Source organism: Lucilia sericata, unplaced genomic scaffold (assembly GCF_015586225.1).
Source record: "Lucilia sericata isolate MDLA Ls3-8-SP2 unplaced genomic scaffold, ASM1558622v1 Contig001656F_arrow, whole genome shotgun sequence".
In the NCBI taxonomy this organism is placed as follows: Eukaryota; Metazoa; Arthropoda; class Insecta; order Diptera; family Calliphoridae; genus Lucilia; species Lucilia sericata.
Window position 1 is genome coordinate 63,214 of NW_023995570.1, and position 22,025 is coordinate 85,238.

The following is a 22,025-nucleotide window of genomic DNA, read 5'->3' on the forward strand; positions in this document are numbered from 1 at the left end:
GTTATAAATAATTAACCATAGCATACTTTGAGGCTATATGAGAAAGATTTAGCAATGTTTTGTATTAAAGTATATAATAAATGATTTTTCTTTTTTGTTTTACTAAATTAAATCATAAAGTTTATTATTTTTAAATTAAGTTTTCTTTGTGAATTTGTTAGTCTTAAGATGCTTTATGGTTTATCGATTTCAATAACTTTTTGACACTTTTATTAATGTGCAAAATATTATTTTCAAATTTGTTATACAAAAAACCCTTTTCTTTTTTTGTTATAGCTATTTTTGCATAAATTTATTTTTCTTATAAAACAAACACATTGTAGCACAGTGAATAATTGACCAACCACCCATATGCCACATATCATGGGATAATTTTTTTAACAGCTGTTGATAGTTTTTTTCCAAAGAGGTACAGCATTAAAATAAAAGTTAAAAAAAGTAAGCACAATAAAATAACAATTTTCTGCAATATGTATATATTTTTTATACTAAAAGAAAAATGGAAATTTTTTTATATAAAAAACAATTTTTTCGTTTTAAAATTTTTTTGCGGCATGTCTATACAATTTGCATAAATGCCACTTTCGACCAAATACATACAACCTACAACCGCAAATAATGGTTGAAAATATACAAAGTATCATCCCGAAAATAAATATGTATATAAACGGACAGACAGACAGGCTGGATGGATGGACACACAGACGGACGGACAGTTGAACAAACAAACATAAAATATGTATAAAATACACAAATTGTCTACTTACTATTAAGCGAGGATGATGGTCCCATTGAACCGTGTAGTGAACCGCCTGCCACTATGACCCCATTGCCACTGACAACGGTGCCTTTGTTGCCGGTCGTTGTAATAGAGGTTTTTGTAATATGATGATGCATGCCGTTGGCGACATTTGTGTTGACGATATTGCTGCCAATTTGTTGCGGTATTATGATTTTATTTGTGGAGTCCCCCGCTCTTGCCGATAGCAGTAGGAGGGCCCCAATTATATACCAGGGGCCCATCAACTCAATACTTTTTTGGATTTTGTTTTTTGAGCTGCAAAAGCTGCTGTTGTTGTTTTTGTTGCTGCTGTCTTTGTTGTTGGTTTTGTTGCTGCTGCTGCTGCTGTTGCAGTTGTATATTTTTGATACCGACAAATGCAAACAACCATATACCACCATAAATGTTGCAATTTTGCAACAACAACATTATTTTCGTACGCCAGCGAGAAAATAAAAACAATCCAAATATGTTAAACTTAAAACATAAAAAAACAAATTGCTTAAATCGTGTTATTTGACTCGTTGCCTAGTGTTATGTTGCACAAATGTAATGTCATTTATTTGGTTTTTTTATAACAACACTTTTCATATACTTTCTATATAAATATTTATTTGTAAAATGTTTTTTTTTTTTGTTAAAGTTTTAACTCGTACCTGCAAAAAAATAGAAAGAAAATTTAAAGCATACTTTTCATAAATTCTGCAAATTTTATATCAACCATAATTTAACAAGTTTTTATCTCTGCCAAATTCCAATTTATCTACAATTGTTTGTGTACGACTACAAATTTAAAATAAATACCATAGCTATTTGCCTCAACCATACAAACCCCTACATACACACCTACCAATACCACAAAAGTTGCTTAAGTCCTTACAAATCCTGTGCTATAGTCCTTAGAGGCTTATTAAACTACGTGTCTCTATAACAAAACTACTTTTACTCTCTTAACAATAGTTTTGGGAACATTATTTTCCTGTTGCCATTGTTGTCGTTTTGTTTAAAATTCAATAATGTTCATTCCTTCGAAATCCCTTAGAAAATAAATGCACACATATGTTTGTTACTCCTTTGCCCTGCTTCTACTTTACCAAAATTAGTCATCTGTATAGATGTATGTTTGTGCAATTTTTAACTTCATATTTGGTTCGTTTTATTTGCAATTTTGTTGAAAATATTTACTCGTTTTGTTTTTAAACCAAAAAAAAAAATCTTAAACTAAAGAAAACAAAGACGACAAACTTTTATGTTTGTGCAGTTTTTCTGGTATTTGTTAGATTTGTCATACATAGTTACTGAAAATATTTGCATCTTTATCTTAAAAGGATGTTACAATTGTTGGTGTATGTGTTGTCATAAGCATGACTATGTAAATGCCAAAAAAATAACAAATTTAATAAAAAAATATTTATAAGAAAAATTGCGAGAGTGGTAAAGTTCGACCAGCTGATGCTTAAAATTGACAAAATTTATGAAATTGCTGTGAAATGAATAATACATCATAGTGCAGCTAATCCCAATGAATTTTTAGCCAGCAACGCTCAACTATTGACCAAACCGACCAATCTATCGACATACTGCTGACTAAACTCATGACTTAACTATCGATTTAACTACTTACTAAAATGCTGACTAAACTCCTGAATAAATTACTGACTGAACTACTGCCTAAACTACAAACTAAACTTCAAATTAAACTACAAACTACAGACTAGACTATGACTAGACTACTAGAAGACTAGACTATGACTATGACTAGACTATGACTATAGACTATGACTAGACTATGACTAGACTATGACTAGACTATGACTAGACTATGACTAGACTATGACTAGACTATGACTAGACTATGACTAGACTATGACTAGACTATGACTAGAACTATGACTAGACTATGACTAGACTATGACTAGACTATGACTAGACTATGACTAGACTATGACTAGACTATGACTAGACTATGACTAGACTATGACTAGACTATGACTAGACTATGACTAGACTATGACTAGACTATGACTAGACTATGACTAGACTATGACTAGACTATGACTAGACTATGACTAGACTATGACTAGACTATGACTAGACTATGACTAGACTATGACTAGACTATGACTAGACTATGACTAGACTATGACTAGACTATGACTAGACTATGACTAGACTATGACGACTATGACTAGACTATGACTAGACTATGACTAGACTATGACTAGACTATGACTAGACTATGACTAGACTATGACTAGACTATGACTAGACTATGACTAGACTATGACTAGACTATGACTAGACTATGACTAGACTATGACTAGACTATGACTAGACTATGACTAGACTATGACTAGACTATGACTAGACTATGACTAGACTATGACTAGACTATGACTAGACTATGACTAGACTATCACTAGACTATGACTAGACTATGACTAGACTATGACTAGACTATGACTAGACTATGACTAGACTATGACTAGACTATGACTAGACTATGACTAGACTATCACTAGACTATCACTAGACTATCACTAGACTATCACTAGACTATCACTAGACTATCACTAGACTATCACTAGACTATCACTAGACTATCACTAGACTATCACTAGACTATCACTAGACTATCACTAGACCATCACCAGACTATCACTAGACTATCACTAGTTTATCACTAGTTTATCCCAAAGCTAAGACTAGACTAAACATCTTCTTGTAGCAATACAATCCTCTTTTTTCTGTTAATTTAATTAATTCAAATCTCATCATCTTCTCCTAACGAAAATTGTTTGCAAGATTATAAAACACAAAACATTAATGTATTCTCAATATGTTGAAAATTAAAACTCAATTAAATTTTCTCGTTATTTTAAGAGATAAATTTTATTAGTATCACTCGTATTCTGATGAGATTTTAAAAACTTAATGAATGAAGTCGTTTGTCTGCCTGCAAGACTCCTTCGGGGCGTGTGTAAGTATGTATATAATGAAAAATGTGGGAGCGTGTGAAAGCCAGAAAAACAAATAAAAAATATATGTATGTGCTATGATACTAAGCCCTCGTGTTCACTATAAAACAAATCTATAGACTAATTTTCTCTGTATATGCTGCAATATGTTTTAAAATGTTCCATGTATTATCCTATGCCACACATCATGATAATATTTAGTGTAGAATGTGTATGAGTTTGAAATTTTTGTTCTTTTTTAAGGAAATGATTGCAGACAGTGCAACAGCAATGAAACATATTGACTTTACTAACAATGCCTACTAGTTTATTTTTTACGAGAGCAAACTTAAAAGCATTTTTAAAAAAGATCGCTTATAGTCTAAGTACGTTTTACGTTCATTTTAGACTACTCTCATAAGAAAGTACATACTCACACGTATGCCATTTTAAAATAAAAACTTTGAATCTATTTACACATATGTGTAAAAGCACTTGTTTGTATGTGAATGTTATGTGCTTTCTTTAATGAGTTTGTTGGCTGCATATGTGTTCGGCGTTTTATAAGAAGAAAAGGATGAATACCAATACTCTGTGTATGCTTGTATTTGCGTATAAGTATTTGTTTTTTGAGTGCAATTAATTTCAATGTTTTTCATGTTATTTTTTGATATTTTTATTTATCTCTTCTTTAAAAACTTCTTGGTTTTTGAACGTTTCTTTTCCTTGAGAGTCTTATTTTAACTTTTTTATGAAAAAAAAAGATACATTTTGTTGCTTTTATTATAAGGTTTTTATTAAATAAACTTTGCAAGATTTGCAAAAACTTCGTGTCGTTTTTTCTGTTATTGCTGTTGTTGTTTTCACAATTTTCAACTTAAAAGACAGACTTTTTGCGGGTACATACACTTATATAAGCATTTTTACTTATGAATAATTATGAGTTTCAATAGAGTTATAATTGTAAATATAAGAACACTGCAATCATAGTCTAGTCATAGTCTAGTCATAGTCTAGTCATAGTCTAGTCATAGTCTAGTCATAGTCTAGTCATAGTCAGTAGTCTAGTCATAGTCTGTCATAGTCTAGTCATAGTCTAGTCATAGTCTAGTCATAGTCTAGTCATAGTCTAGTCATAGTCTAGTCATAGTCTAGTCATAGTCTAGTCATAGTCTAGTCATAGTCTAGTCATAGTCTAGTCATAGTCTAGTCATAGTCTAGTCATAGTCTAGTCATAGTCTAGTCATAGTCTAGTCATAGTCTAGTCATAGTCTAGTCATAGTCTAGTCTAGTATAGTCTAGTCATAGTCTAGTCATAGTCTAGTCATAGTCTAGTCATAGTCTAGTCATAGTCTAGTCATAGTCTAGTCATAGTCTAGTCATAGTCTAGTCATGTCTGATCAGAGTTCTAGTCATAGTCTAGTCATAGTCTAGTCATAGTCTATCATAGTCTAGTCATAGTCTAGTCATAGTCTAGTCATAGTCTATCATAGTCTAGTCATAGTCTAGTCATGTCTAGTCATAGTCTAGTCATAGTCTAGTCATAGTCTAGTCATAGTCTAGTCATAGTCTAGTCATAGTCTAGTCATAGTCTAGTCATAGTCTAGTCATAGTCTAGTCATAGCTAGTCATAGTCTAGTCATAGTCTAGTCCATAGTCTAGTCATAGTCTAGTCATAGTCTGTCATAGTCTAGTCATAGTCTAGTCCATAGTCTAGTCATAGTCTAGTCTAGTCATAGTCTAGTCATAGTCTAGTCATAGTCTAGTCATAGTCTAGTCATAGTCTAGTCATAGTCTAGTCATAGTCTAGTCATAGTCTAGTCATAGTCTAGTCATAGTCTAGTCATAGTCTAGTCATAGTCTAGTCTAGTCATAGTCTAGTCATAGTCTAGTCATAGTCTAGTCATAGTCTAGTCATAGTCTAGTCATAGTCTAGTCATAGTCTAGTATAGCTAGTCATAGTCTAGTCATAGTCTAGTCATAGTCTTGTCATAGTCTAGTCATAGTCTAGTCATAGTCTAGTCATAGCTTAGACTTCAATTAAAAAAAATAAAATGTACTTATTATAATAATTCCGACTGTTATAACCACATTTGTACAGTTGTTTTTAAATTAGTATGAGTATGCAAATTAAAAACATTTGTATGAAATGTGTTTGTATGTTTTTTAACCAGTGTTTGTTGATGACTTTTTCTACATTTATGTCGTCATTATATGTTTTTTTATTTTTTAATTTGCTTTTTGTTGTAGTTTTTTATTTGTTTTGATTTAATTTTTTTTCTTGTTGCTGTAACTTTCTACAACTTCTCTAAGGATTTTATTGTTGTTTCTGTGTATGTTTTTTAAATAAGTTGTTTTAACAAATTGTGTGACTTTCTTCTTCATATGTTTGAGATTTTTACGTGTCTCTATTTGTTGTTTGTGTTTTGAAATTAAAATTTTTAAGGTGTATATTTTTAGGAGTGAGTGAGTATGTTTTTCCACAAAAACACCCAAATGAAGGCAATTAAATTACACTTAAATTATAAAAATTAATTGCAAAACTTTTTCCTCTACTTTCTGTTAGTGTTGTCTATGAGAGTGTGTTTTTCATTTAGGTGCCTTTAAGAGCAGGAGTTAAACATTTTATTACATTGCGGCTTAGGAAGTGTATTTGTCATTATACATATTTAAATGATTGTAATCATTATGGTTTTGTAAATGTTGCTGCTATTTTTATGATTAATGAGATAATTTATCTAAATAAAGTGTTTAGCCATCGAAATGATTTGTCTAGTGGATTTTATAATTAACAAACAATGAAAAATTTGAGAATTGTGTTTAGTTTAAATGAGTATAATTAATGTAACCCAAAATTTCCTCCAAACCTTTGTAGGTATATGCTAGTTATTAAAAACATGTATTTTCCACATTTTGATCTTTTACTTAATAACATATTAATCATTTAAACTACCATTTTATTAGCACGTATATTAAATTATTTATGGCTTACACTTATACACCTTTTAAGTTCAAAAGTATAAAAATAAAACTCAGAGACACTTTAAATTCTTCAGGCAGTTTTAAAAACCACAAAAAATAAACACATCCTCATTCGCAGCCCTATTGCATAGACAGCTAAAGCACTGCAGGCTTTATTTCCTTGGCTACCAGCTAGCAAAAAAAAAATAAAGAAAGAAAAAAAATTAGGTCCTTAACGACTTTGTGCCAGAAGTCGGCTGGAAGTGTATAGCGAATGTGTGCGCTGTCAATTTTTAATTTAATAATATTAATTTCGACACAAAGGCAGTCAAGCAGAGACCAACAAACGAACAAATGAACGTACGGCTGAATTACCATTATGTTTTGTTTTATAGTCTGTTCCGAGCCTGAGGTCGCCAATGGACAAGAACCAAAGAGAGCAGTTAACATGTAGTCGAATGAAACAAAAATTAAAGGGAATAAAAATATAACACATATAGTCACTAACTGTAAAAGCCTTTATTATGAGAAAGTGTAGAATTTACACAATACAACATACAACTACTAGTGTTTAAATACAAATGGTCATATATACATGCATACATATAAAAATATTTACAACTACAAGTTTGTAGTGAAAGAAGAAAAAAAACATGTTGATGGCATTAAAAATGCTATAAGCGTACTTATTCTACGGACACTCGTTTCAATTTCATTACGTTTGTGAAACTGTAAAGCTACTCACACACATATTCAATGAAAAAAAAACTCTCATATTGCCACAGACTTACATACATAGCATGTAGGCTTTTTTGTTTGTAAATACAACAACGGCAGGAGTAGCAACAGCATCTACATCAACAAATAAACAAGTAAACATTGAACCATACGCGGTAAACCACAAACACACATGTACTTATGTATTTTTTCGGTTACACACACACACACATAGCAATTTTGACTCAGACATCCTTACAGGATCTGATATAGTTATGTGTATTTACTACTACTACTACTACTAGAACAAGTTTCATATGGGTTTTTAAACCTTTGAGGAAACACTCATATTAATTACAACATATGTTATTGTCTAGACTAATTCATAGTCTACCCAATAGCTTACTCAATAGTCTACTCAATATTCGACTAAATGCTTGACTCAATATTCTACTAAATATTCTACTCAATATTCGACTTAATAGTTTACTCAATATTGTACACAATAATCGACTCAATACTATACCCAATATTCGACTCAATAGTCTACTCAATATTCTACAAAATAGTCTACTCAATATTGTACTCAATATTCTACTCAACGGTATTCTTAATAGTCTAATCAATTTTCGACTCAATATTCTACTCAACGGTCTACTCAATAGTCTACTCAACATTAGACTTTAGTCAACTCAATACTCTACTCAATAGTATACTCAGTATTATTCTCAATAGTCTACTCAAGATTCGACTCAATAGTCGACTCAATACTATACTCAATATTCTACGCAATAGTTTACTCAATAGTCAACTCAATAGTCGACTCAATATTATAGTCAATAGTCTACTTAATTTTCCACTCAATACTTAATATTGTACTCAATAGTCTACCCAATTGTGTACTCAATATTCGACTCAATATTATACTCCTATTCTACTCAATAGTATACTCAATATTCTAATCAATAGTCTACTCAATAGTCTACACAATAGTATACATAATATTATACTCAATAGTGTACTCCATAGCCGACTCAATAGTATACTCAATATTCTACTCAATAGTCATCTGAACATTCGACTCAATAGTATACTCAATATTCTACTCAATAGCCTACTCAATAGTCAACTCAATAGTTGACTCAATAGTATACTCAATATTATATTCAATAGTCTACTCAATAGTCTAGTCCATAACCGACTCAATAGCAGACTCAAACGGTCTACTCAATAGTATACTCAATATTCTACTCAATAGTCTACTCCATAGACGACTCAATAGTATACTCAATATTCTACTCAAAGTTCTATTTAATTGTCTACTCAATATTAGACTTAAGTGCATACTCAATATTCTACTCAACCATCTACTCAACCGTCTACTCAACAGTCCACTTAATAGTCCACTCAATAGTCTGCTCAATAATTTATTCAAAAGTCTAGTCAGAAGTTTGATCTAGAATATATTCGTTATCCATTTACTAGATGCATAAACATTGCACTCAGTTTTCTAGTTCTCAGATCTCCTAGATTTCCTTAAGTCTAGACAAAACAAATACAAATACTATGCTCGTGAAATCTAAGCGAATAATCTCCCACACCTTAAAAGGTTAAACCAATCACAAATGTACTAAAGTTATTTTATACAACGTTAAAAAAGGGCTACTAAATGTCTAACTTTTTCACAGACTAATTAAAAGGATTTCAAAATGAGACTACAAATTAATTTTATAACTAAGCAATATAAAGTAAAAGTCTACCAGAGGAAGGCTAAAGAGAAAAGTTGGTAAAGGCACAACATACTAAAAGAAGAAACTACCATTTGTATAAAATATTTTCAAAGAATCATGAAAGAAAAACTGAAAGTAGTCAGTGGTTTACAACAGGAATTATGTGTAATAAAATGAAATGTAGGTAAACCTCGGCAAAGATTTAGAGCAAGTTCATACAGCTTAATATTGTCATGATATTACAGGATCAACATTAGAAGAAAGAAAAACGTATGCTAAACAAACCACCATAACTACATTAGCATGATGACTAAAAAGCTGGACTAAGGATACTTAACATTTTGAACACATCACAGTTGGCTACTGCTGCAAAACATATACAACAAATTAATACAACTATGACAAGGACTAGAACCATTTTCACCAACAGCAACTCAACTAGACTAGAAAAAGTAACATTGAAAAATGCTGAATGAATAAACAACAAGCAAGCAAACAAACAACAACAAAAACCTTAAAACAAATACCGACAATTGAAAACATCTGTCGTACATTGACGCTTTACCTTTGTGTCTATTCATTCCGCCTACTGGTTTTTAACTTGATACTGGCCCCCAGACCATATTGCTACACCACCACCAACACCATCACCTGCTTGTTGTTGTTCTTTAGAGCTCATTTATGTCATGTTGTGTGTGTCAGTGGCTTAATAAGTGAAAGTTTTTTTTTTTTATTTGCTTTCGCAGGATTTTCACTAAAAATGAAGCAAAAAAAACAAAAATTCTTAAGGCTTTTTTTTCTGTTCACTGATGAAATTGTTATTTGGTGGCTAGGTGGGGGCTTTATATTTAGCTTTACACTCTCTCTCTTTACCACTCCAAAATAAATACGGTTGTCTAGGTAAGAAAATGATTGTTAAGTGGTCTGTCGTTTTTTGTTTCGCAATAATAAAAAAAATTGTTTTCAGAATTTTCAAAGAAACCTCTAAGAATAAGAAAAACAAAAAACAAAGCCAAAAAGTATGACATAGAAATTTTTTAACAAAATGAGGTCATAAATTTTATTTGTCAGTATTTATAAATTATGATTTTATAATTATTCTTTTTAGGTTTTTCTTTAACGTTTTTAGCCCTTGGTAATGATGCCGTGAACGAAAAATGAAATAATGTTTGTTTTCAGTTTTGGTTTTAGTTTCATTATCCTAACGATTGATGGTTCAAATAACACGTGTTTAAACTGACATCTAGATTGAAAAAGTTTGAGTTTTAAGAGAAAATAAATATGAATTGTTTTAGGGAGTATGTAGGTGGTAAACTTAGTAGGAGATTTTTTCAATTTAAAAAGAAAATATGAAAATGAAAAGGGAAATGTTAAAAAAAAAATTATTACAAATTAAAATGTTTTTTTTTTTGTTTGACATTGCCTAATCAATGGACTAGTTAAAAATATGACCAAGTAGTCAAGCAAAAGTTACTAGTCAGTAGTTTAATCAATATTATATAAAAAGATTAGTTAATAGTATTTTCAATATTACAGTCCATGTTCATAACAACAACAGTCTGATCAATAGAGTAGTTTAATAATTCTATAATAATCTATTCATTAGAGCAAACAATAATTTAGTCCATAGTCTAATTTATACTAAGATCAATAGTCTGATTTATAATTTAGTTAATAATATAGTCAACAGTTTAATCTAAAGTTCTAGTTTTTTGCTTTTGTCAATAGTATATTCTATTGTGTAGTAAATAGTCTGATCAATAGTCTAGTCAAGAGTCTAAATAATAGTCTAGTTAAGTCTGTGCTATAGTCAGTAGCCTAATCAATAGTTTAGTCAATAGCCTAGCTAATAGAAGCTAGACTATAGACTATTGTCTATATACACTAAAATATTCTACTCAATTGTCGAGTCGGTAGTGTAGTCAATAGTATAGAGTCTAGTCAAGAGTACAGATAATATTTTAGGCAATAGTTAAATCAAAATCATAGTGAAGAGAGTAGTTAGTAAAGTCTAATCAGTTTTGAATATTCAGTCGGATAAATGGTCAGTTAGTAAGTAGTCTTGCCAACAGTCTAATCTGGAGTCTAGACAATAGCTAAATCTGTAGTCTAACCAATAGTCTAGTCATTAGTACAATAGTCTAACTTAGGCTGTAGTCAATAGCGTAGCGTCTATGTAATTAAGAGCCAATAGTTTAGACAATAGTAAAATCGAAACCTTAGTGAATATAGTCGTCAATAGCCCAGTTTTTAATATTGGCCATTAGTGGAATAGTAGTCTTGCCAAAAGTCTAGTATGGAATCTAGTCAATAGTCAAATACACATATAGTCTTACCAATAGTCTAGTAATTAGTGTAATAGGTTTCGTTAATTCCATCAATAGTTAGTCTATTACCTAACCATTGGATCAGTTGTACTGTCAGTCAGTCAGGATCAGTTGTTTACAGCCTATTGTGGAGACTACTTAATAGTTCAGACAATAGTGTAGTTAGTAGACTTGCTAATAGATTAGTCAATAGTCCAGTCAATAGGTTTGTCTATTATCTAGCCAATAGTCTAATCTCTAAATCTTGTCAATAGTCTAATAAATAAACCCCTAAACAGTCCATTAGGTAATGTGACAACTAGAGAAGAGTTCAAACCAATCAGTAGTCTACTCAATAGTCCAGTAAACAGTCTCACCAATAGTCTAATTTATGGTGTAATCGATCAGTTATCTTGTGTTTTATCTAGTCTTATCAATAGTCTAGTCACTAGTGTATCAGTAGGCATGCTAACAGTCTATTTTAAAGTCTACTCAATAGACCTATTAATAGTCTAACATATTCAGTAATCTTGCAAATAGAGTAGCCAATAGTCCAGTTAATAATCTAGCCAATAGTCCAGTTAGTAGCCAAACCAATAGTATAGTCAATTAGCCAGTCAATAGTCTAACTAATAGTCCAGTAGATAGTCTAATAATTAATGCAGTCAATAGGCGAATCAATAACCTAGTAAAAAGTCAAGTTGATATTCAAACCAATAGTCTAATATACAGTCTAATCAACATCTAGTCAAAAAATCCCCAGAAATGGATTTTCATAAATATACCCACTCTTTTTTCAGAAACATTTGTAAAGGATTTTCTTTGAAATTCTTAACTTATTTCCATTTTGCATGAAACACAATTGTTTTTACAATTTTCTTTCAAAACAATTTCTTTTCATCTCTATAAAATTTTTCAAAAAGTTTTCATATTCTACTTAATTAAAAGCAGAATATTTTTCAAAATTCTTTTTAAAATTTCATATTATTAAAAAAAATAAATCTTTCATGATAACAACTAATAGCTATGAATAGAAAGTATAGTAATCTCTGTAAAACAAATAGCAAATGGGAAAAAGTGTAAATGGCAGAGTTATTAAAAATCCAACAATAAAAGAAAAAGGACTATACTAGGAAAAGCTCTATACAATCTCATTTATGAGTTATATGCAGGACATTCATTGACAGATTCATGATGATTTTGTATATTTTGATGTTAAAAGATTAATACCACATAACATACAATGTTTTTTTTTCGAATACGAAATGTCAAAAGAAAATGAAAATAATTAGCTTATGTTGGTGGAAAGTATGTTTGTTAGTTAATATCTACATTTCACCATTGATGTATAGAAACGATAGTATGTTGATATGCCAGAAAGTAAAGTACTAATGCTGTCACACCATATAGTCACATAAGGTAATTAGAGAAAAGTCTAGTCATATTTAAAGTTAATTTTTAAATTTAATTTTATTAAGGTGACAAATTTATGTTGATAACACAACTGGAACTTATTAAAAGATTGCCCTACTATGGTATTAAACATTTGAATTTTAGCAACCATGAAGCACTATGCTGTAAAGTTAATAAAAACAAATATGCCAAAAAAAAGTAAAACTGAAAACACAAATAATATGTATAAAGATACCTGTATGAGTGCCACTACAATTGTGTACTTCATATAACAGTTTTTAAATAGTAGTAAAAACAACAATAACTTCAACACAATATGACACTCATATGCAAGTGTGTATATACTAGCTACCACAATACACAACATTATTTACATATACACATACACCATAGCAAATACAAGAGAGTTGGAAAAAAAAGGAACTATGACTAACACACAACTACTACCACTAGTATAATAAAACCGGCAGAAGAAAAAAAAACAACAACTGCAACTACTTTTGCTAATAAAAACACCGACGACTATTTCCCACCAACATTCATACACCAAAACAAATGCCATTATTATGCATAAACCACAACAGCAACAAAAAATCAACAAACAAAAAGCATTTCCAGTTTCCGCTCTACTCTCTTTGCCTACGCTATTACGTAGTTCGGGTATTGTAACAATATAGACAAGCTCTATACACAGACACATACAACATACATTCATAGTACACACATATGTATAGCAATATGTCATAGAGTTACATTTTATTATGGAGTACAAGTGTCAATGAAGATCGATGGGAGTTGTTGAAATAATTATAATTGTTAGTTTATATTACAACAACAACAACAGCAGTAAAAACCATACAATAACAATAACAAAACCTACTACTGTCTCATATATGTAGATGAAGAATAACACAGGGACCATAATTAAAACAAAAACAACATTGAAGTTGGGTAGTTTATTTTTTGGGAAAAAAAAAAACAAAATATTTTACGTTAGTAGTTTTTTTTTTGGTAATAAATAGTTCTGTTGTAAATATAGAACGAAAATAACTGGTTCACTTAACAATAGAAATTTAAATTTTGGTTAAAAAAATTTGTTATTTAGTGATTGAGAGAACAGTTATATTGACAAGATATACATATATTTAATTATTAGATCGATTTTTTCCAAATATATCATGTTTTCAAGGATTATTTCAGAATTTTACTCCTATCTTGGGTATTTATTAACCGATTTTGCTGATTTATTGCAGATTTGAGTCCAGTTGAATCTGGGGTCTGCAGCAAATTGATTATAATAGACGGACAGACAAACAGACGGATAGATAAACAGACAGACAGATATACAGACGGATAGACAGATAAATAGATAGACAAATATACAGACAAACAGACAGATATACAGACGGATAGACAGACAGACAGGCAGACGGACGGACAAATAGATAGATAGACAGACAAACGGACAGACAGAAGGATGGACCCAGAATATACCCTTTATATTGAAAATATCGTGGTAATTACAAACGTTATGTCAAACTTATATAAAATTCCTAAAACGTTATCCGTTAAATTTACAATACACTTTTGCTTACTAATACATACTTTTAGGCGTTTCAAGGGGACTATCTAAATCGTGAAACAATGTCAATCATTAAAATTCAAAAAGTCTATAACCCAAATTTTAATGAATTTTCTTTGAAATGGCGATCTTTATTTGGATTGCAATGTTCACATCTACAGACGGACAAAGGTAGCTTAACCCATTCGCGCACAAAACCTAAATGCAGAATGACACATTTGAATATTATTTTCAATATTTTTAACAGCTTTCTTTTTAAAGTTTTGGCATGCTGATGCCCGTTTTGCATGAAAGAGCTTATCAACTCAGCAAATAATTCACTTCGAGTTTTAAGTATTTAATTCTTCGTGTATTATGTCTAGTTAAGATCCTAGAATGAGAATCTGATGAAAAAAAACAGTTGGAATATTCGAATGCTTTCCGGGAATCGGATTCGAATTGATAAATCAAAACTCCTAAAAAATCTCTTTTGGGACACACACGTCTCTGATAAAAATGTTTGAAATCCATTTCGAAGGACCGAATATTTAAGAAATTTATAAAAAACTGAAAATTATCAATTTCCAAATTGATTAGAAGAACCTATTGAAATGCCTCCTCAGAAAGTAAAACCTAAAATCAAATCTTTTTTAAATTCTTATTAATTGGCAACTACGTATTATTAACTTTTGTTTTGAAAATATAACATACTTATCGGGGAGTTTGTAAATATTTTAATTGCTTTTGAAATAAACAATTAATGATTATTTTATAAGTTGCTTATTAGCACAAACAGTTTAATGCTTTTGTTTCAATAATAAAATAATTTTAATTATCTATAGAGAGGATTTATTTACAGCAAAATATATATTAACTTTTAAGCCTAAAAATACCCTCAATATTACTCATACCACATGTGGTACTTGAAATTATAAAAATAAATAATTTTTAAATATTTTCAAGAATATTCTAAGAATTTTATTTGTGCAATTGAAAGCATTAATTTTCATTATTTATAAAAAGTAGTTATTTTTAAACAAAATATATTATTTCGAAACAAATAAAAAAAAATCAATTAAAATCACTCATACTACCTGTAGTACAAATGAAATATAAATAAACTTTAGCTTTAAATGTTCTTTACAGTTTAGTGGTGATTATGTATTAAATTTTATAAAATATAGTTTTTTATAAAACAACTACGAGTGTTATTTTACTAAAATTGAAAACTTTTTTTAAGGAGAAAAATATTTTTTTTTTGTTAATTTTTCATTTGAATGATTTTTTCTATTTTCAAATTGAAAATAAAACTTAATTGATCCGGTCATAAGATGTTGTTTATTTTACTTAAATGTATTTGAATACATGTAATTAAATATAGACTACACTGAACTATATGTATGTTTGTAACAGAACACAGGTTGTAACATTAGACAGACTGTAATACATATTTGTTTTAGTTTTATATAGTTAGTTGTTGTCATTGCTAGCTATTGTTTGTTAGTTTTTTTTTTTTTGTTACCTAGTCTATGTTTAGTAAATAAATACAATTTCCAAAATAAAATACAAATTTGCATAAAATGTTGCAACAGCTCATATAAACATATTGTCACATTTTATTATGAAACACTAACTGACTGACTGGACAGGGTCCTGTTGATGATGATGCTCATAACATGTAGTTGTTGTTCTTTTTTTCACATTTTATTTATTTTAGTTTCAGTGCGGTTACCCCTTACCTATTTAAATGTGCACTGGTGCGCACTGAATTACTCCAATGCGCATTAACAGTGTTGTTGTAAGTGAAATAGAGTTGTTATATATTCTGTAGTTGTTAATGCTTAAAAACAAATCTACAAACATATATATATTTTAATACTTTACTAAGAACCGTCTGTGTAGACGACAAATGTATGCAAATCATTTTGTTGGTCAAGGGAATTTTAATAAAATATTTAAAACTGCACCGTGTATACATACGTGATTATTTTTGGCGTCCAAAAAGTTTGTTTGTTTTAGCTAATTCTCTAGTTACATTTGAAATACGTTTGTGGTGAAAGTATTTATGCAAACAGTTCTACTAATTTTGTTATAACTACTAAATAATATGATGAACTAACAGGAGTTTTGAAAAAGAGAAAGTTATAATTTTATATTTTAGGAGTTTAGTGGGACAATAGTCCAAATTCTCCCCAACCCAATACATAAGGGGATGCTAGATATTTTTGCCAGTTACAAGTTTCGTACAAAAATTTAAGAGCATCTAAAATGTCCGTCTATCTGTCAGTCTATCTGCCAAGCTATTTGTGTGTCTGTCTATCTGTCATGCTATTTTTCTATCTGTGTGTCTTTTTGTCTAACTATATGTCTGTCTGTCCATTTAAGATGATCTAACATATCCGTCCATCTGTCAGTCTATCTGCCAAACTATTTGTCTGTTTGTCTATCTGTTATGCTGTTTATCTATCTGTGTGTCCGTTTGTCTATCTATCTGTATGTTTGTCTGTCCATCATTAAAGGAACAGAGTTCCCAAGGATTTTTTAAAAATAGTTCTTTAAGTTCTTCAAAATGATAAAAAGAAAACAACTTTTAAAAGACCTACTTCCTTAAGGTAATGTTTCCCAACCTTTTCTCTTTAAATCCACGTATTTTCATTTTCTTTAGAGCATAACGGATTCGAAGGACCATTTCTCGTACATCTTAAAAAATCAAACTCTTTTAATATTAAGCTCTATGTCCTTACAACACAAAATATTTTCTAAAACTAGTTATATACATACAGTACTAAAGATACAATTTATTCTTAAATTGTATGTCTTTAGAACATAAAATTTTTCCTTAAACCAGTTACATACTCGATGTTCTTTACTAAAGGTTAGGTCCTACGAGCCGGGTATATAGTTGAAAGCCTTGAGTGAAAATCTAGTTGATTAGACCTAATCGCACAACTTAAGAAACTCTTAAACTAGTTAGAAACTCAAAGTCTTTTGCTAAAGATTAGGTCCTACGAGCCGGCTTTTAAGTTAAGAGAATTGGATGAAAATCTAGTGGAGATGCATTAAGATGCATTCTAGAGTAATCTAGAAGTTTACATTAGAATTTATATTTTAGCCTTTTTTCCTTAAAGTTTTTCAATATTGGGTCGAAGGACCTATTCATGCATATCTTAAATCAAACTTAAAGAATACTTGTATTTCTTTGGAACGCAAATTTCAGAAAAACAATATTTAATTTATAGGTCTATACTTAATGTTTATCACTGAAGACTAAGTCCTACGAGCGAGCTATTTAATTGAGTAAATATTCGCATTGGAATGTAAATATTTAGCTTGGAATATCCTGTTCGAAGGACCAAATTTTAACTTTTGTTTTTTGAATGTCTTCGAAAGTAATTATAGACATTTAGTTGTAAACTTCCAATGATAATCTGCATGAAAAACTTGGTTTGAAGGACCAAATTTGCATTTTACCATCGAGTTTATTTTGTTGAAAACTTTGCTTTGGTTCGAAGGACCATATTTTATTACCAAAATTCCTTAGTCATAAAACAAATACTGTTTAGATATGTACTCTATTGGCTTATGTATATCGAACATAGTAAATCAACCGGCTTCGAAAATCATTACATATTTCTATCACAATTACATCTTAGGTTCATAACTATACTTTTGGTCCTTCGAGGCTCATTAATGAAAACAAAAATGAAGAAGATATCTAAAGTCAAAATTTTAAATTGTTTGGATATTCAATTTTGGTTATTTGGCACAAAATTTGAATATTCGGTTCGAAGGAAGTTTTGGTTTCCAAATCGGTTCGAATGACCTATATACGTGTCACCTAAGAAAAAAGAACCTAAAATTAAGATCTGTATTAGGAAACACAGAATATTTAAGAACATTGAGTAGCAATTTCTTTGAAACACCTGGTTGAAAGACCCAATGTTTAGTTATTATGTAAATCGGTAGGAATTGTTGCTTTGGGTTCGAAGGACCTAAATCACAACTCTTTAATGAATAGTTTTCTTTAGTTTCATTAGACAAATTTGGCAAAAATAAAATTTCGTAATATACGCCGGTAAAAGATCAGCATTCTTAATATGAAAATAATTTTTCTTAAATATTTAAGGCAGAGAGTAAATGTTAAACATAAAGCGCAGGGTTGTTAAATTTTATAATTTTTATTTCGATTTTAAACTAACAGTTATTTACTTACACTAAAATAAATCAAAATTTTAATAAAAAGACTAAATTCACTTTAAAATTTTATGAAAATGTTAGAATAGTTTTCAACAATTATTTTAATAGAATCTATAACAAATTTCTATTTTATTAAAAAAAAAAACACTTTTTTAAATTTGAGTTAAAATTTGAAAAAACTAAAAAGCATGATCACTCATAATTCTAACATTAACACTCATTTATCTATTCGTTATTATAAACATTTTTAAGTTTGTTTTAACAATTGAACATTTTTAAAAAATATTTTTTGCACAAAACTCGTTTTAACATTTTTCAAAATTATTTATATTCAAATATATAATTTCCGTTAAATAAACAAATTTCGTGTTTATTTTATGTTCTAATATTTTTTTAAAACAAAAAGCGCTTGAATAAACACAACCGTTACAAGCAGATTCCTTAAGGTAACTAATTTAACACAGCATGCAACTGCCACAGACAACAGTATAAAATTCAAAATCAGTGTGTGTGTGTGTTTGAGTATGTGTCTTATACAACAGGATTTTTTAACATAAACGGCAAACCCTACAATAAAACGAACAGAAAATAGACTTCGTTTGGTTTTTAAAAATAACGAATACGGCAACAGACACACACATATAACGGTCTATGGTGGAAAAAAATACGAAGTTTGACGAGAGAGAGAACGAGGTTGTTGAGGTTTAAGTAGAAACATTAATGTTATTGTTGTAGTTATTGTGTCGTTGATGCTGTGATGAAACAGAAAATGTTGATGATGTTGGTTGGTTGGTTGGGCTGTGTTGTGTTCAACCACACAACCGCAACAACATGCCACAAAACACGCATCAAAAATGTTAAGGTTAATGTTCAACAACAATTTACCCACACATACATTCCTGCACATACATACTTAAGGCAATGGCATACAGGTAACAGGATATCAAACACACACAATTATGCCGCACCAGCTTATGGTGTTGAAGTTGTGATTGTTTGTCGGAATTTGTTATTACTTCCGTTAAATCGTAACTTGCCTGAGTTGCAGTAAAGTTTGAACAGCTGTTTACAACTTAAACAATGAATGAATGCATCGCTATGTGTATTATTATCACAAAAGAAGCGCAAAAAAACTAAGAGATTAAATGAAAATATTTGAATATTGAAATTAAAACTGTTTAAATGGAAAATATTGGTTTAGCTGGTTATTATATACAACCTCAACATTAAATGTTTGTTGAATGTATGTATATATTAAATATTAAGCAGTTTATATAATTTTAATGATTTATATTAATTATTGTAGAGTAAATTCTACTCTTGTAAATTTCATCTATCAAATTGATTTGAATAAATTAAATAAATATAAATAAATCAAACCACATTCATTATTATCTGCATTTGTGTTTGATGGACATTTATAGTTATGATTAACATAAAAGCTTAAAGGTCATGTAAGTTAATTTACTTACATAATTATCTCAATATTCTTTTTCAGTTCTAGTTCTAGTTCAGTTCTAGTTTCAGTTCTAGTTCAGTTCTAGTTCAGTTCTAGTTCAGTTCTAGTTCAGTTCTAGTTCAGCTGTAGTTCAGTTCTAGTTCAGTTCTCGTTCAGTTCTAGTTCAGTTCTAGTTCAGTTCTAGTTCAGTTCTAGTTCAGTTCTAGTTCAGTTCTAGTTCAGTTCTAGTTCAGTTCTAGTTCAGTTCTAGTTCAGTTTAGTTCAGTTCTAGTTCAGTTCTAGTTCAGTTCTAGTTCAGTTCTAGTTCAGTTCTAGTTCAGTTCTAGTTCAGTTCTAGTTCAGTTCTAGTTCAGTTCTAGTTCAGTTCTAGTTCAGTTCTAGTTCAGTTCTAGTTCAGTTCTAGTTCAGTTCTAGTTCAGTTCTAGTTCAGTTCTAGTTCAGTTCTAGTTCAGTTCTAGTTCAGTTCTAGTTCAGTTCTAGTTCAGTTCTAGTTCAGTTCTAGTTCAGTTCTAGTTCAGTTCTAGTTCAGTTCTAGTTCAGTTCTAGTTCAGTTCTAGTTCAGTTCAGTTCAGTTCAGTTCTAGTTCAGTTCTAGTTCAGTTCTAGTTCAGTTCTAGTTCAGTTCTAGTTCGTTCTAGTTCAGTTCAGTTCTCTGTTCAGTTCTAGTTCAGTTCTAGTTCAGTTCTAGTTCAGCTGTAGTTCAGTTCTAGTTCAGTTCTAGTTCAGTTCTAGTTCAGTTCTAGTTCAGTTCTAGTTCAGTTCTAGTTCAGTTCTAGTTCAGTTCTAGTTCAGTTCTAGTTTCAGTTCTAGTTCAGTTCTAGTTCAGTTCTAGTTCAGTTCTAGTTCAGTTCTAGTTCAGTTCTAGTTCAGTTCTAGTTCAGTTCTAGTTCAGTTCTAGTTCAGTTCTAGTTCAGTTCTAGTTCAGTTCTAGTTCAGTTCTAGTTCAGTTCTAGTTCAGTTCTAGTTCAGTTCTAGTTCAGTTCTAGTTCAGTTCTAGTTCAGTTCTAGTTCAGTTCTAGTTCAGTTTCTAGTTCAGTTCTAGTTCAGTTCTAGTTCAGTTCTAGTTCAGTTCTAGTTCAGTTCTAGTTCAGTTCTAGTTCAGTTCTAGTTCAGTTCTAGTTCAGTTCTAGTTCAGTTCTAGTTCAGTTCTAGTTCAGTTCTAGTCAGTTCTAGTTCAGTTCTAGTTCAGTTCTAGTTCAGTTCTAGTTCAGTTCTAGTTCAGTTCTAGTTCAGTTCTAGTTCAGTTCTAGTTCAGTTCTAGTTCAGTTCTAGTTCAGTTCTAGTTCAGTTCTAGTTCAGTTCTAGTTCAGTTCTAGTTCAGTTCTAGTTCAGTTCTAGTTCAGTTTCTAGTTCAGTTCTAGTTCAGTTCTAGTTCAGTTCGTTCTAGTTCAGTTCTAGTTCAGTTCTAGTTCAGTTCTAGTTCAGTTCTAGTTCAGTTCTAGTTCAGTTCTAGTTCAGTTCTAGTTCAGTTCTAGTTCAGTTCTAGTTCAGTTCTAGTTCAGTTCTAGTTCAGTTCTAGTTCAGTTCTAGTTCTAGTTTAGTTCTAGTTCAGTTCTAGTTCAGTTCTAGTTCAGTTCTAGTTCAGCTGTAGTTCAGTTCTAGTTCAGTTTTAGTTCAGTTCTCATTCAGTTCTAGTTCAGTTCTAGTTCAGTTCTAGTTCAGTTCTAGTTCAGTTCTAGTTCAGTTCTAGTTCAGTTCTAGTTCAGTTCTAGTTCAGTTCTAGTTCAGTTCTAGTTCAGTTCTAGTTCAGTTCTAGTTCAGTTCTAGTTCAGTTCTAGTTCAGTTCTAGTTCAGTTCTAGTTCAGTTCTAGTTCAGTTCTAGTTCAGTTCTAGTTCAGTTCTAGTTCAGTTCTAGTTCAGTTCTAGTTCAGTTCTAGTTCAGTTCTAGTTCAGTTCTAGTTCAGTTCTAGTTCAGTTCTAGTTCAGTTCTAGTTCAGTTCTAGT

The 22,025-nt window shown here is 30.4% G+C and overlaps 1 protein-coding gene across 1 annotated transcript in view; it reads right to left on the reverse strand.

The window, feature by feature from the left end:
- LOC119612350 (protein amalgam-like) overlaps window positions 1-1,363 on the reverse strand; it is a gene marked incomplete at its 3' end in the record, with an annotated part of 49,173 nt that extends 47,810 nt beyond the window's left edge. The window contains exon 1 of the mRNA XM_037968153.1: window positions 768-1,363. Coding sequence (XP_037824081.1) covers window positions 768-1,182 — 415 coding nt within the window. The remainder of the gene's footprint in view (window positions 1-767) is intronic.
- Window positions 1,364-22,025: the final 20,662 nt, after the last annotated feature.